This window comes from Bicyclus anynana, chromosome 4 (genome assembly GCF_947172395.1).
Source record: "Bicyclus anynana chromosome 4, ilBicAnyn1.1, whole genome shotgun sequence".
Classification (NCBI taxonomy): domain Eukaryota; kingdom Metazoa; phylum Arthropoda; class Insecta; order Lepidoptera; family Nymphalidae; genus Bicyclus; species Bicyclus anynana.
The window spans coordinates 12,759,936-12,776,686 of record NC_069086.1 but is presented as its reverse complement, the minus strand read 5'-3'; the positions used below and the strand labels follow the sequence as shown (position 1 = coordinate 12,776,686).

The window sequence follows — 16,751 nt, the reverse complement described above, 5'->3', positions numbered from 1 at the left end:
TAGTCGTGCGCAAAACGTTCTGCATTGCGCTACGTTGTCTCTGGTTTCCCGTCATAATCATTCTAGTTTGTATTTGTAATCTGTGAACTGGTCAGTCGGCCATGTTTAGTGTTTGAAATGGTGGTGTCTGCACGTTAAATAGTGGTAAAAAAATACTAGATTTGTGGAAAATCGCGTTGTTTATTAGTTATATAAAGTGCCAGTGAGATTTCAATGTATTTTGTGTACAGTGAGTGATAAACTGTTGTGACAATGAATTGGGGTACAGAGCTTTGGGTAAGTCTGTTTATGATGTGTAGAATTTTGTAATTTTCAATAATTGACACGACAGTTGCACTACAAAACATAATGTTATATACCTATGAAATAATTTACTGCAGAACAGATTCCACCAAACCGTTTTCAAATTAGGGATATTATGTATTATTAAAGATAAATGGAAAGTTGATTTATGTAAGTTATTAATACACTGTTACTTAGTTTTGTATGTAGGACATTGAACATAACTTTCATGTAAGTACAAATTAATAATATATTAAAATATTTCTTCAATTGTATTTAATAAAATTTTACAATATGCTATATTGTTTTGTGTACATCAAGATACTGATAACTTCTTTAGATTGTGAATGACTCATGGTACTTTTCTAACTATACTCAATTTAAATATACCATTCTTTTAAACTGAACTTCATTATAATTTAAATAAAGACCAAGTAATACATTGAATATAATGTATTACATAAAAGTTTACAAATATTCTCCCAGATTATAAACTTTCTAAAATATAAAATATACTTGCATAATAATTTTTTTATGGTGTTCTTTGGTAACAAAGTCCATAGTCCATACTCCTCTGAATGGATTAGTATTTGCATTTGATAAATTAATTGTCATTTGCTTGTAAAATTTGATTACAGTATTAAATAAAATTCAAATGAATTAATGTTAGCACACTGATCTATCTGTTACTGTTTTAAAATTCCAGAGGATATCTCAGAAATTTTTGTTTTTTCCAAACAAACTAAGCATATAGTACATGTAGAGCTTACTGTGCCATGGGAAATTAACATTCTAAAGGACCACAGTATAAAAGTGAATCAATATTATGACCTATGAAATTAACTAATTAAAATTGGCTATGTGGTTTGTCTGTATGCTGTAGAAGTAGGTGCTAGAGAATTACCGGCAAAATCTCTCAATATATTGCTTAAGGACTTTAGCCTCTTCAGAACTGCAGCAAGTTCTATTAGAACAGCTATATTAGAACGGGTATCTAAAGCTCCTCTAGTAGGATCTTACCAAATTTAGCTAAGCAGGGAGAACAATACAAGCAGAGGAGTTAACAAGTGTTAATCAATTGTCATGGAACCTTGTCAACAATTGTCCTTAACCCTACACCCATCAGTCACACGTCTAGAGCTCTGCTCAGAGTTTTTCTCTCTGCCACACGAAGGACCTGACACTCGCACCAGTGAATCCATGGAATACTAAGATATTCATCTGTACAAAAAGAAATATATGTAGGTCTTAGATGTGCACAACAACATAGAGAAGTCCCAATGCAACAAAAGAAAACATTTTCAGCTCTGCTGCTATTGGTCACCAATATGTCTTTTTCTCTTGACATAGTTTATGCATGGGTCAATTGATAGTGAAAATATACATTTTACAAATGTAATTTGTGATTATCACTGCAAGTGGAAAACATAGATTAAGCCAATAATTAGTTAGTCAATAAAGTAATGACAGTCATTTATCTAATAAATAATTTACTTTTCAAATTAGTTTCCTAATTAAGATAGCCACAATAAACAGTTTTGATCTCAGATAACCTTTGGATAAAGTTAAATATTCTATTATTCAAGGGTTATATTAAGTTCTGAGATGAATAGAGAGGAATATCTTAGTAATCCATTGTGGATTCACTGTGCGGGTGCCGGGTCCATCACGTGGACTAGTGACCAATGGATGTAGGGTGAATTTGTTGACAATCAATGAACACTCCCCTTCTCCACTCATGTTGTTCTCCCAGCCTAGCTAAATTTTGCAAGAAATCAATAACTAATTAGAAGTACGTAATTACAAAAAAGAAAAATTCTGTAATTACAAGTTATAGTTGTATATATCATTCCTTTAAATAGTAGAGTATTTTGTTGGACCTGGGAGACATTGCTGATGATAGCAAAGTAAATGAATTTTTCTCTATTTATCATTCCTTTGTTGATATTACGAGTATATCTTCAACTTAGATGTGCACACATCTAACTCATGAACTTTACAAAACATTTAAAATAATATAACCTACTTTATTAATTAACTACTATCTATTAGTTATCTCTTTTGCTACTATAATTTAAATAAACAATCATACAGCTTCTACTATCCAAATAATACCTAATGCTGAAAAGGTTATCACTTTAATAGCATGCTGCTGCTGTAATCATCAGTATAATACAGTGAAAAGTTGGTCTTCTTGGGCAGCCATTTGTACCATACTGGTGTAGGCCTCCTTTGACTTCTTCCTATTTTGAGAGGTCAAATTCCTGCAACATCATCATATTTTCATCTCATTTATGATCATTACATTGATTGTTTACAGTCCTATGGTTTGCATTCTATAACAGTCTTGCATCTAGAATCAGTTTTTTTTGGCTACATGTAATCATGCCCACTTCCATTTTTGATTCATCATAGTATGATAAGAGATTTTTTTTATATTCTTTACAAGTTAGTCCTTGATTACAATCTCACCTGATGGTAAGTGATTAAGTGATGATGCAATCTAAGATGCAAGCGGGCTAACTTGTTAGGAAGAGGATGAAATTTGCTGTGTTTGCTGAACCACTTATTTGACTTTCTTTGGTTAGGATTCTTTTAAGGCCAGTGAATTATTGAATTCCAAATATAGTTTGGAAAATGTTATTTTACCTAGTGATTTATTACAAAGTTTGGTAGGACTTAGAGGACTGGCATTGCAATGAATGGGATTTGTAGGCTGAATAAAATTATCTCTGAGGCCCATGTGAGGGATATACACCCTGAGTTTGCAAGAAATCAGATGTTATCTTACTTCATCACCCGTCATATGTTTGTTGATGTCTTTGGACTGTTGTTTTGATAGAATCTATTTCGCGAAAAAGTGTATCTACAATATCTAGATTAATTGAAGCGGCTAATATTGATCATCATCAATTTCAATTGATGCGGACTGCGGTGCACATATAAGTTAGCACTACATCTTTTAGTTATTATTATAAGCACATGTATCTATGTCACAATTTATTTATGAAATTGGTATTTTTTTTTATTTTTCAGAGCTGTATCTAGAAAAAAGCTCAAAATATTTTTTTTTTGGGAATAATCTCTCCTTTATTTACTTACTCGTAATCAAGCCCATTTTTAAGCTTTTTAACCGACTTCAAAAAAAGGAGGAGGTTTCTCAATTCGACCGTATATATATTTTTTTTTATGTGTGTTCGCGCATAACTTCGTCGTTTATGGACCAATTAAAAAATGTAAAGCAAAAGCACTGATTCAAAATATCTAAAAATCAAATTGAAAACCTTTAGTTATCTAAAAAAGCTCCATTTTTTTTTTGAAATAATGGAAATCTTTTTTTTTGTATTACTCGTATATTAAAGTGTTTTTCAGATAGCATGGGTATGGTGACAGTTGCCTTATGATGTTCATAATACGTACTATTATCGTGAATCGCGCCAAACTTTCAAGAATGAAACCAACTGTCACCGTACCCATGCTATTTGAAAAGCACTATTAGCCACTTTTTGAGCATTCTAATTTTAGGAAAAGCTTGCCCATTAAAGACTAGGTGCCCGTAAAAATACGCAACAAATTGAAAACCTGCCTGTAAAAAAAAAGAATAAAAAATACGTGTCCCACTTCTATATAAAAAATATTCTAACAATGTCCAGCTGTGCAAACACTGATGTTCTATTAATTTATCTCAAATTCTATTTACATCGTTCCAATTAAAGAGGAATTTTACTGTACAAGTATCAGGTCGATGAACCCCGCAACAGCACTTGTGGTGTTTATATATACAAAATGCTTGTTGCTTGCTGTAATCACAACGTTGCGTTCATATTTAATCTAGAGTGTGAGTGGTCAGTTGGCAAGATGCAAGGCCGAATGCTACGGCCCGGTCCGCATTCCTCACTCTACTTACTAGTTGTGAAATGAGCCTATCTGTTACCTGTATGCCGTTATACTGTAAACAACGTATTATTAATCTTTATTCATTACTAGCGGACGCCCGCGACTTCGTCCGCGTGAAACTCGATGTAAACTTTCAACTGCCTCTACCCTACCCTACTATGCCCCACCCCTACCCTACCCCTACCCCGTTTTTTAATTATTATTAATATGAAGTTTATACAATAACAATAAAGCTCAAATTGACTACGTTTTAGTTAGAAATCATTTGTATGGGAAAAAGAAAAGTGCTATATTTATGGTTTTTCGGCAATTATTCGAATTTTTCTCGCCGTAAAAACCATGCTAGAACTTCAACGAACATTTTAAAAAAAGAATTGGCCAAATTGGTCCAGGCGATGTTGAGTTATGCGCTTACCAACGCATTTTGCGATTCATTTTTATATTATCATTAATTATAATAACTGTACGCATAAAAGTTGATGTACTGTCGTTCATGCGAAAGTATAGCTGCCTTTCTTCATACCTGAACTGATGAATCAATAGAGCCTCAATAGCTCAACGTAAGAGCTTTTTTTTTTTTTTTTCTGATTGTGTAAGTGCCGTAGGCTCCTTATGGGACCTCAGCGGCGTCACCGGGGGGTTTGGGCGAGCGCAGAAGCATCGCCTGATGGGGCCCGAAGGCAGAAGAAAGTAGTGGGCGGAACGACTCTCTAAGGGCGTCTCCTCTGAGACTCGAGCCTCGACTTAGAGGGCCGTTCGGGAGGGGTGTTTTGGCCTGAGTGTATCAGTCCGGGCGCCCCCGAGATCGTGAGTTAAAAAGCTCACGTCTGGGTGACGTCAGATATCGGGGACCTCGTCTTCGCCGGCGAAGACGCTGAGTAGCTTGTGTTTGTGTTGCCTGGGAAGCATTGTCGTTCGTTATGTCATCGTCGGGATCGTAAAGGACGTTTTTCGGGCGTCTAGATCTACAATCAGCGTTGATATCGGGGATGTAGCTGCAAGCCTCAACCACTAGTTGGTTGGGGTGGGTGGCAGCTCTCTCAAAATAAGTTTTCGAGAGCTGTTTCATATATTGGGCTATTGTGGGGAGATCTAGGTCTCTATGTAGGTCGTTATTGCGCACAAACCACGGAGCGCCCGTGGCCTGACGCATAAATCGGTTCTGAAGGACCTGAAGGGGTTTTAGGGTCGCCTTTGGGCGATGGGCAAACACTACACTAGCGTAGGTCATTATTGGACGGATGCAGGTCTTATAGAGAGTGACCTTGGAGCGGAGGGATAATTTGCTTTTAGCACATATCATAGGATAGAGACGACTCATCACAACGTAAGAGCGGTCAGACTCATTACCAAGGGGTGGTGGTACGATCCCCGCCCGTTGGTGTATTGTCGTACCCACCCCTAATACAGTCTTTCCCGACTAGTTGAAGGAGAATGGGAATACTGGTCATATTTAAAAGGTATGGCAAATATTCTTTTATAAAAAAAAAAAAATAATAATTTTTCGTACAGACTTGACCTTAGTAGTCTTTGTTAAATAACGCAAGTTTCACTTTCGACCCGCGTCGATTCTGAGACTCGAAGTCTTCTTAATTATATCTCTCGCTTTGACAAAGAGAGTAAGAGAGAGAAAATTGGAAAGTCTCAGTCACACTGTTGAGTTAAAATACAATGTAACAGAATAGCGCTTAGGTCTGAGTTCCGATTCCGCTATTTTACATTCGTCGATGAAATAGTCGCCTATAAGCAAGTTTTATTCGAATTTGAACTTTATTTGTATGCTATGCTAAAATTAAAATGGCACTAACAACGGTGTTTCCATGGAAACAAACAATGTCACAATGCTGTAACTTTACAGAATGCTGGGGCTTGTCTGTTTGTAGGACTGACTATTTACCACCCTACCAGCAAACCGCTAAGCAATTTTCGGAAGTAGAGGGTAAATAAAATCAATACAGATAGTTATCCTATGATTAAGCGAACACACAATCACTGTTATTTATTGGTTATTTTTTTTAAATATATTTCCTATCTTTTTTTAAAATGATTGATTTGATTTATTTTCCATTAAGGTCTCGCCGGTCAGCAATATTGACGGTCAATTATTCTCACGTTTCTGAAAAGCAAACGGCAGTACCGACGCGGCATACTGTACAAGTCATGTACGCAGTGACCAACACACGATCAATTATAGTCGTGGGTGCTACAGAAACGTGAGAATAATTGACCGTTTGTGGCTAACATTAAGGACAATAAGTTGTAAAAACTGTGTTAGAAGACGACAGTTGTCCAACGGACTGGGATCGAACATATGACATCCTTAAGTATGGCCCTAACTGTGGAGTTATTGACGCTTTTAATATAAAAGATATAGAATACAGATGACGTCACGTAAACGGCAATTGAATACTGTTGTGACAATAAAGTGTTTACTGTTTACGCTTGCATTGTTACACCAAATATTATTTAGAGCAGGTGTCTCTCAGTCACAATTGAATTATCTCGCGCCGTCCGTGAACCAGTTCGCTAAGCGTTTTGTAACCGCGACCTGGAAACCTGCCATACTTGGATAGCCACCGTGATCTATGCTCGCTACTTACTAGCTGGCCTATTCACTAATTTGGTCTTTAACGACCTATTAAAAACATCAAATCAACTGCGAAATGTCATCAACTTACTGTATGATATCCACGAAGGATTGTCATTAGGCACCGGATGACATTAGAAGCGAACAGAATCTTATAACCTGAAACTGATAACCTCAGACCAATTATAGAAGGACCTGTATCGCACTCATAGTCAGGAACAAAATTGTCTGTCATTTTCTGAAGAAAACGAGCTTAGATTTGCTATATATCTTTTACTAAACTAGAAGTTTTTGTCCGTTTTTTACACAATTCAATTACACAGAAAGGTATTTTTACGGAGCTCTTTAACCGACGAACACGATTACAACTATTTAACATCGATTCTATAGAGACAGTTTTTATAATCGCATTAGATAGTTGATCATATACTTTGACAGAAAAGTAACGTCTAGCGAGGCAGGTCCTATACAATAATTGGTCTGAGCTGATAACCAATGAAAATTTCTTTAAAAAAAAAATCTTACACTTTTTTAAAACCTCACTAACTGCTCTGTACTGTGTGTTGTTTAATCCAAAATCTCCTGTGTATCTGAAGGAGAAATTTACGTTTCTGGGAGTGCAGTCTGAACTGAGGCAGTGTCGTTTACTAACTGACTATGTTTATCCGTGCATAAGACGAAATTTTATAAACATTCTCTCGTTGTAGAGGAACAAACATACATTCACATTAGCACACTAACTTTTCGCCTTTATCATTTTGATAACGTTATCAATGATGTTTCCAAGGTGTAAATAGGTTACAATTTAGAAGAGCACATAGGCACTTTTTATTCCGTTATTCCGCAAGTAAAATGGCGGGGCACTAGTAAGTAATGTATAAATAATCCATCCTTTAGTTCCATAAAGAACCATCAATCGCTTTATTACTATCTCACCACAATCGTTGGAACATATGCCTGTAATTATATTTCTTTACACCTGTTCAAGTTGTTAGGATACCGTTATCTTGATAACTTTCTCGGTTTTACACCACAGCGGCTTGTAACTGCGGGCCGATGATTAAGCGAATTTAAAAAAAAGCACTTATTAAGTGCTCACATTGAACAGTCGTGCCCACTTATCTACTTATTTATTATTTCTATTGTATCGTTTTGACTACTTTTTGTTGTATTCATTATTGTGAATACACTTGTAAAGGCTAAGTTACACGAGGGGAGTTTCTCGAATGCTAGCGACAGTTTTTTTATAGGCATCAATGTTATCGCTACATTGGCCATCGCCATCAATGGCCTATTCACTATTGGTCTTTATTTTCAACCTATTAAAATGAACATAAAAACAATTGACAAAATTTCATTTACCTACTATGTGATATCCACCAGTAAGCACCGGATGACATTTTTACATAGAATTTTAATTTCGTATACCTCAAAGATAGCGAATAAAAAACTTGCTATGTTGCGGAAAACGCAATAAAAAAAAATTGTGGCGTCCCCAGACAAAGTTCTTTAATATTTCTGGTTAGGCTGTCATATCGTTGACTAAAAAAGAAACTGTCGCTCGCAATCAACTGACTCTCCTTGTGTAACTTAGCCTTAAGTCCGGGCAAGATGCAGCTATCGGTTTAAAAAAAAATCTCTCTCTCTGTCATACTTTTTGCCATTGTCATTGTTCTTGCTCTGCAGTGTTTTTTTTATTCTTTACAAGTTAGCCTTTGACTACAATCTCACCTGATGGTAAGTGATGATGCAATCTAAGATGGAAGCGGCCTATCTTGTTAGGAGGAGGATGAAAATCCACATCCCTTTCGGTTTTACACGACATCGTACCGGAACGCTAAATCGCTTGGCGGTACCTCTTTGCCGGTAGGGTAGTAACTAGCCCCGGCCGAAGCCTTCCACCAGCAAGACCTGGACCAATTAGGACCTCCGTCTTGTAAATCCACCGCCCATACCACTGTGCCACGGAGGCCGTCAAAGTGTATTACCAGATAGGGTTTACACCCGTATCCATAACTATTAGTAGGTACTAGAGTCCATCAAATTTACTTAAAACGGAACCCTTACTTTAAGGAGATATTTACTCTGTTGAACAAGCATCAGCTACTTAATCCTCTTCAGAATGTGCTGATAAGAAGTCGCATTACTAGACATCATCATCGTGATAATCACATCAGGCAATATACGAGACATTTCTTTGGCCTCAACCGCCTGAATCCAACGATTCCTTGCGATTTGCTTAAAGTCGGGGTAGGGGTTCAACTAACATTACGCTTTCCGTCGCGGGGTCGCCGTTCCAGCACTTCGTGACCCCAACGTCCATCAGTCCTTCAATCTATGTGTTCCGCCCATTGCCAATTCAGCGTTTTGACTCGCCGAGCAATCAGTAATTTAGGTTTTACGATAAAAAACTATATTTATTAATCATAATTGTCTACCCACATCGAATGGAGTAGCCTACAAATTTACTATATGTGTAGCTATGTGGCGACGTGATGATATCATCGCCAAAATATTAGATTTGATGCTTTTATTTTAGTCGGTCGCCTATTATATATTATACGAGTATGGATAATAATAATGGATAGATGAACCATATGAAAATCCGTTTAGTAGTTTTTGAGTTTATCGCGTATATTTCGCGATTTCTTACGTTAGCCGGATGTGAATTCCTACCACAGGGCCACCCTGACCCACCCCATTAGCCACAATGTACCAAGAAGCCAAGACCTTAGAGATATGTTGTGACCCTCCTTTAATCTAGCCCCAGATCCTGACACTAATAGAGCTTCTACGGTCGCTTAAACCCTGTGTCAAAAGACCGGACTCAACATATTTAAAAGATTTGTCAAATATTCTTAAAAATACATTTGAAAGAAGCGTTTAGTTAGACAGGCCCTTGGGACTTTATATATTTTGTTACAAGTAGTAATTGCATTGTTATAATATTGCACGTGTTCTTGCTTATTAACTCTAATTTATTTATTTCAGATTTTTTTTTTTAAATTTTTTAACAATGTTATACATAAAATATACAAAACACTATTAAAAACTTATAAACAAAAATTCAACCCTCCCGCTGCGGGACATTTGAGTGTCCAAGCAACCGGTGGTCAGGGCTCCAGAGTGAGGAACCTCCTCACAATGCGCGACGTCTCAAGAATCACTGCCTTCACGTGTTGTTATTATTATTATTGTAGCTGCGGCGTCTTCTTTTATAATAACTCTGACATCACTATTTTGTTTACGGTTTTCCTTGGAAATCGCCGTGAAATTATTACGAAGTGTAAATAGACGCTTTGGAAAAAACAGGGCGCGGTTGAGTGCCGCTCGCTAATTAGGTTATAATCTCAGATTGGATTACCTGAGGTGCGACCTTTGGCCCGACACCGTTAACTACGTCTACCACACCCACCCTGTGTTGGACACCCATCCCCCTGTGTTCGAACTACCCTCCCTGTGTTATGTTCAGTTAGTTAAAGCATATTTACAGACTATTGTCTTGATATAAGTACATATTATATGGAACATAGATGAAAGGGGATATGAAACTATTTTTTATTTAGAAATTATGTGTGTATTCTTATGCCTTTATATTAATTTAATCTTTGCATGGATCTTTGGATGTATGTTTGGATGTTTGGATGTTTGTTACTCTTTAACGCCGCTACTACTGAAGCGATTTGGCTAAAATTTGAAATGGAAATAGATTTTACTCTGGATTGACACATAGGCTACTTTTAATCCCGAAAAATCCATGGTTTCCCGAGAACTGATGATTTTGATGATATGAATGTTTGTTACTCTTTCACGCCTCGACTACTTAACCGAATTAGCTGCAATTTGGTATTGAGATATATTATAGCATGGATTAACACATAGGCTACTTTTTATCCCGGAAAAATCCATGATTCCCGAGGGATTTGTGAAAAACTAAATTCCACGCGGACGAAGTCTCAGGCGTCCGCTAGTAATATATACCGTACTTTAATTTACTTTAAAGTATATGCAATATAATAAGTACATATTATTAATATAGGTTTTCAGTGTAGTTTTGCGATGACGTTGCTGAATTAATACTTCTGAGAGAAGAAACGTGTAAACAAATTTGTTAGCGCTTGATTTATCCTAAATGAAACATTTTAAAGTGCAAAGTCCAAAATGCACGCAAAGAACCATTAAGTAATTAAGGTAAAACTAAACTAAATTTTAATACAAACTTGCTATTGTACTAGATTCTCAATGTATATCATACATCGTTTACTACAAATCAGTGGTTATGAATACGTAACTAACTAAATTTCAAGTAAAATACGTAACATAACCGCGGAAATGGCGGTACTCAATTGACCATCGAATGGCTATCGCGGCCGGAGAACTTTACGCCAATTAGATTATATTGATGATAGTAATTTTATAAATTTGGAGTTTAATGGACACACGGTTAAACAACAGTATGTTTTATATTCGAGCTAGCTGACGCCGACGGTTTCACCCGCGTGGTTCTCGTTCCCGTAGGAATACGGGAATAATATGTATAGCCTATAGCCTTTTTTCAGAATTTAAACTATCGTGAGTGTTATTCATATTAATTGATTATGAAATACGGCTAAAACTCACGTGATATTAGGTATAGATATAGGTATGCCTGACTAGTAAACTTCGATTCCAAACAGTTTGGATCGTGCCGCGATGCAAGACCAGCTCATGACTAAGGGCCCCGTATGGGTTCGAAACTAGTCGGGCATACTCTGACCTGACCGTGAGTTTTAGCCGTGTTTCATAATCAATTAATAGCCTATAGCCTTCCTAGATAAATGGGCTATCTAACACTGAAAGATTTTTTTAAATCGGACCAGTGAGATTAGCGCGTTCAATCAATCAAACAATCAGACTATTCAGCTTTATAATTATAATATTAGTATAGATTCGAATGTTTTCGAAATTTGCCGTTAAGGATTTGGCTATAGAAACCATACAAAATTAAGCCACGCTTATTTGTAAGGTTTCTGGCAAAAATTTTGTTGTCCAATGTTAGCACAAAAGATTGATTTGTTAGGTAGAGTTTTGTTTTTGGTTTTTGTTAGTCATTCCATGTTTCTTTGTTTCAAAAGCTTGAAATGTTCTCTCGTGTATGCATCTGCTTTGTTTTTGAATGTATATCAGTTGTTGCATTTTTCTAAAGGACGGGTATTGCTTCAGAATTTTTCTTAATACACAGGTCTAACAGGGTTAAAAGTCTATGAGTACTCACATCTGCTTTGGTCTCGAGTGTGTTTTATTAGTCATCCCATGTTTCCAAATTACCATTCCTACGTCAATGTTTCTCAATATTGGTAACTTTTCTTTAAGCGGAGTTATTCTTTCTTGTAGATTGGCATCCGTCCAACATTGGTTGCCATTATTTGCAATGCAGGCGCACGCCTCATTTGGCGAGTGGCAGCAGGTCCATTCGCGGAGTTCAGCGCGGAACCGGTTTGACCAGAATACACGGAGCCGTACAAAATAAAATGGCGTCGTGTGCTGGTTGCTCCAGTCAATAATAAATCTTCATATCATAACTATAAGGCCGCTAATCATATTTCGTATTATGGAGCACTTAAACGTTACCAAACCGTCGGGTTGGGCTATTTTCGAGTATCCCTAAATGCTTGTTATATGTAACTTCGGCTCGCGATACGCCACCATCCTACGCCTTCCCACGCATGTTGGCCTGTATAGTTTACCCAGGATCTGCTTAACCTGATATCATCAAGACCTTTTTATCTATGACAGGCGATTTATACTAGTAAGTAACAAGAGTCTTTCGGGACGCATCTAAAATCTAGGTCCTTATAGTAGGTGTTTCTAGTCTTCAATCTAGGCTTAGGACGTGATAGTCCAGTCGACCTCTGCCTTCGATTCCGGAGGGTGTGCGTTCGATACGGTCCGGGGCAAGTACCTCCAAGCTTTTCAGTTGTGTGCAATTTAAGAAATTAAATATCAAATTAAATATCAAATTAAATATCAATTAAATATCAATATCGTCTCAAACGGTGAGAGAAAAACATCGTGAGGAAACCTACATACCAGAGAATTTTCTTAATTCTTTGCGTGTGTGAAGTCCGCCAATCCGGCCTTCAAATTGGGCCAGCGTGGTGGACTATTGGCATAACCACTCTCATTCTGAAAGGAAACTCGTGCTCAACAGTGAGCCGAATATGGGTTGATAATGATGAATCTAGGCTTAAACTGAAGGCTATTGAAGGATAATTCTCCGTCTCCTATCTACCTTATATACATTGTATCGAAATTATTATCATCATACTCAGATATTACGTGACTTTTGTTAATACGGAACTCGAAGGCTATTAGGACAATGTCTTTGTTATTTAAAATTTACACGTGCTTGACTCAAAACTTGATATGAACTTAATGGATTTTCTCAGAATTTATCGAATGCGAATGACCATGTAATCAAGTATATTTTTTATTTCTTCATTTTACTTTTGTAATAGGTATAATATCTTTAAATCCCTGTGAATCCTGCTCCATTGTTTTTTCCATTTTTGGATTGAACTCGATTGAGTAATCGACTTATGTCATCAACCATATAAAATATATTGCTACTTACCTTTTCCGGCGACAGTAACTGCGGGAAATTCCATTCACAAACCACTCTTCTGTCTCGGTCTATTCTATTTTTTTAAATACATCTTCTATCTCGGTCTATTCTATATTTTTAAATATAATCTCAATACAAACTTTCATCTCCTACATCTAAGTTTTATTTTTGGTTTAAAAGATAACCAAAACAGGATATACTTATGATATATATTTGTTTTTATGTACCTACTTATCAAAATCAGCAGTTTTTTTTAAGTATTCTTTACGAACTACCCCTTGACTACAATCTTATTTGATGGTAAGTGATGATCTAACTTGTTAGGAGCAGGATGACAATCCACACCCCTTTCGGTTTCTACCTGACATCGTATCGGAACGCTAAATCGCTTGGCAGTACCGTCTTTGCCGGTAGGTGGTAACTAGCCACGGTCGAAGCCTCCCACAAGCCAGACCTGGACCAATTAAGAAAATCTCAATCAGCCCAGCCGGGTATCGAACCCAGGACCTCCGTCAATTTAGGTGAGAAAACGGTAACAAGTTTATGATGTTATAGTATGGATGCAGATATCAACTTATGGCATGTGACTAACTTTATGTAGTCCCAATATTATGACTCTGTATGATTTTATTTGAATTCGTCAATTAGTTCCGTGTCATCGGCCAACGCCATTCATCCATACAAGGGCTTTGTATAGTTACTGCCAAGTGGACCAGTTCATTTATCGCCTACACATAAAGTCAATAAATTGTACAAGTAGTTTCAGAGTGTAAAGAATTTACATTTTTACGACCACTTTTTTAACTTCATAATCGTCAACCCATATTCGGCTCACTGCTGAGCTCGAGTCTCCTCACACAATGAGAGGGGTTAGGCCAAATAGTCCATTAGGCTGGCCCAAATGCGGATTGGCAGAATTAAGAAAATTCGCACGCAGAGAATTAAGAAAATTCTCAGGTGTGTTTTTTCTCACGATGTGTTTCCTTCACCGTTTGAGACACGTAATATTTAATTTAAAATGCACATAACTGAAAAGTTGAACATGCATGCTTTGGACCAGACTCGAACCTTCACCCTCCAGAATCGGAGGCAGAGGAGAGAGTGAATCCACTGTGCTATCACGTACTTTTTTAACTTGCCCTTTTAATATGTAAGTACATATATTAAGAGTGGATCAGATCGTGGAAGCTAAATTTAAACCACTGCCTCTTTACCTACTTGAGATTTTGGAATTTTACATGCTACATATAGGTTGAATCATACAATTAACTTGATGCTGCAGCTAGGATGATATCCATAAATGGTTAATATTCAATGGGTTAGTAAATGCGTTTAAATTATACAGTTTTTTTTTATTCAAAGACTAGTTGCTGCGATCTCACATCTGACACCGCGATGCAGTTTAATGGCAGGCGCCCACTGATCTGCATCGTACGTATCGGACGCATCGTATCATACGGATTTTTAATTTTACGGTGGATCAGTAAACGCACTTGTATGACTTTCTATACAAAGAATACGGAAATTCGTTTGATGCGATGCATCCGATATGTACGATGTGGATCTGTGGATGCCTGCCATAAAATGGAAGCCAGCTTACTTGGAAGTGTTATAATTTTGTTCCACTCCAAACTCAACTATATTTAATAGCTTCGTCGTTTTTGAGCAATTTAGTATAAACGCTTGTTTTAAAATATGAACAACGTTTTTATGTAGGAAAGTTCCAAGTGACATTCATGATATGCGTCGGTTCTTGTGAAAGTGTAACCAAATGTAACGATCTTGTTTGCAATGAGTATGTGAAGATTGGCATCACATCTCGTCTCTACATTGGCAAAGCCTCTGTTTTTTCTATCATACAAATAGCCTGTTCAATGGTTCGTATTACGAATATTTCTTTAAAGAGTGAATTAAGTAATATATCTTTAGATGAGACGAGATTTAGAGAATAGGCCCACCTAAGTGCTATAATAAAAGTTAGTTAAGGTGACGATACTTACCAGTATACGAAAAAGTATTGGCATTATGTGTTTCTAACACTATATAAAAGAGTGGTAGATACAATGATGTTAGAAGAAAAAAGAGGTAGATAGGTTATACGCGGACCGGAAGTGTCACATTAAAACTATGCTAATTAGCAAACCTGAGCTCAGTCGCCACATTGTCATCGCGTCGTTGACAGCGTCGCTGAAATAATTTTCGTGTGCCAGTTGTAAACATCGAGTGTGGTTTATGTAACCTGTCTACCTCTTTTTTCTTCTAACATCAGTGGGTGAATAAGTAGTTGGAGTAGGCATGAGATTAGGCCGTATATTATTTGTCATCCTCCTATCCCTAACCCCTCACTGTTTAATATATAAATTTAACTATTGTACTTAAGAATGAAATTTATATGGCAGTAAAACGTTTGCCGGGTCACCTAGTATTTATATCGTATGGGTACCGGTGCAGTTAACTTAAATATCATGTGCACGGTCAAAACGGCAAACTCGGGCGATATTAACAAGTATGCCGTTGGCATTGCTATATCAGGGAAAAGCGGGGGTGCAGCTAGCGTACAATGTACTTGAAGCCTCGAGTGCCCGGTTTTTAACGTTCCCACAACTCGGAGGGAATTAAAAATGTAAAATGGCTCGTTAGCGGGGCACAACAAAACAATAAAAACTCGCCTTTACGTTGTAAATGCTTTCAGCGATATTAAAACGATTTGGTATTAAAAGGATACAAGAACAAGAGTTTATTTTTGTTTGTTTTTAAAACATTTAACTTTAAGCTGCTAAGGTTTCGTGGAAACATTGTTGAGGTTTTGGTAACTTATCTCCCTTTGTGATTGTTGTTTGTAAGATGAAACGCAATTTATTACTGCAGTTGTATGTTTTGTCAAAAACTTTTTGGGTTTCACGAAACCAATTGACGATGACCAATTTTGAAGGTGTAAATATTTTTCATACTCTTAGATTTTGGCTGGTGCGAGGCTTCGGCCGTGGCTAGTTACCACCCTACCGGCAAAGACGTACCGCCAAGCGATTTAGCGTTCCGGTACGATGTCGTACCGGAAAAAGTGTGGATTTTCATTCTTCTCCTAATAAGTTAGCCCGTTTCCATCTTAGACTGCATCATCATTTACCATCAGGTGAGATTGTAGTCAAGGGTTAAGTTGTCAAAAATAAAAAAAATAATAATAAAAAAAAAGATACCAAAGTCATACACACCTTAAAGTTTTAGCAATGCTTTACAGTAGCTTATATAAAAAAATGTAACTCCGTAGGACTACTATTTGAAATAAAAAAATAATTCTGACTGAATTACTTTAATTAATTAATTTCCTTCTAAAAAGTACGTAGTTAAGTAACATCACTGTTTAATAAACAAACTATTTAG

The 16,751-nt window shown here is 36.8% G+C and overlaps 1 protein-coding gene across 3 annotated transcripts in view; it reads left to right on the top strand.

The window, feature by feature from the left end:
• Position 1: 1 nt before the first annotated feature.
• LOC112050179 (formin-binding protein 1-like) overlaps positions 2–16,751 on the top strand; it is a 100,882-nt gene continuing 84,132 nt past the window's right edge. For 2 of the 3 annotated variants that reach the window (XM_052891505.1, XM_052891504.1), the window contains exon 1: positions 2–276. In XM_052891505.1, the coding sequence (XP_052747465.1) occupies positions 253–276 (24 nt within the window). In that variant the 5' untranslated portion in view covers positions 2–252. The remainder of the gene's footprint in view (positions 277–16,751) is intronic. The other variant, XM_052891506.1, reaches the window with a different exon arrangement.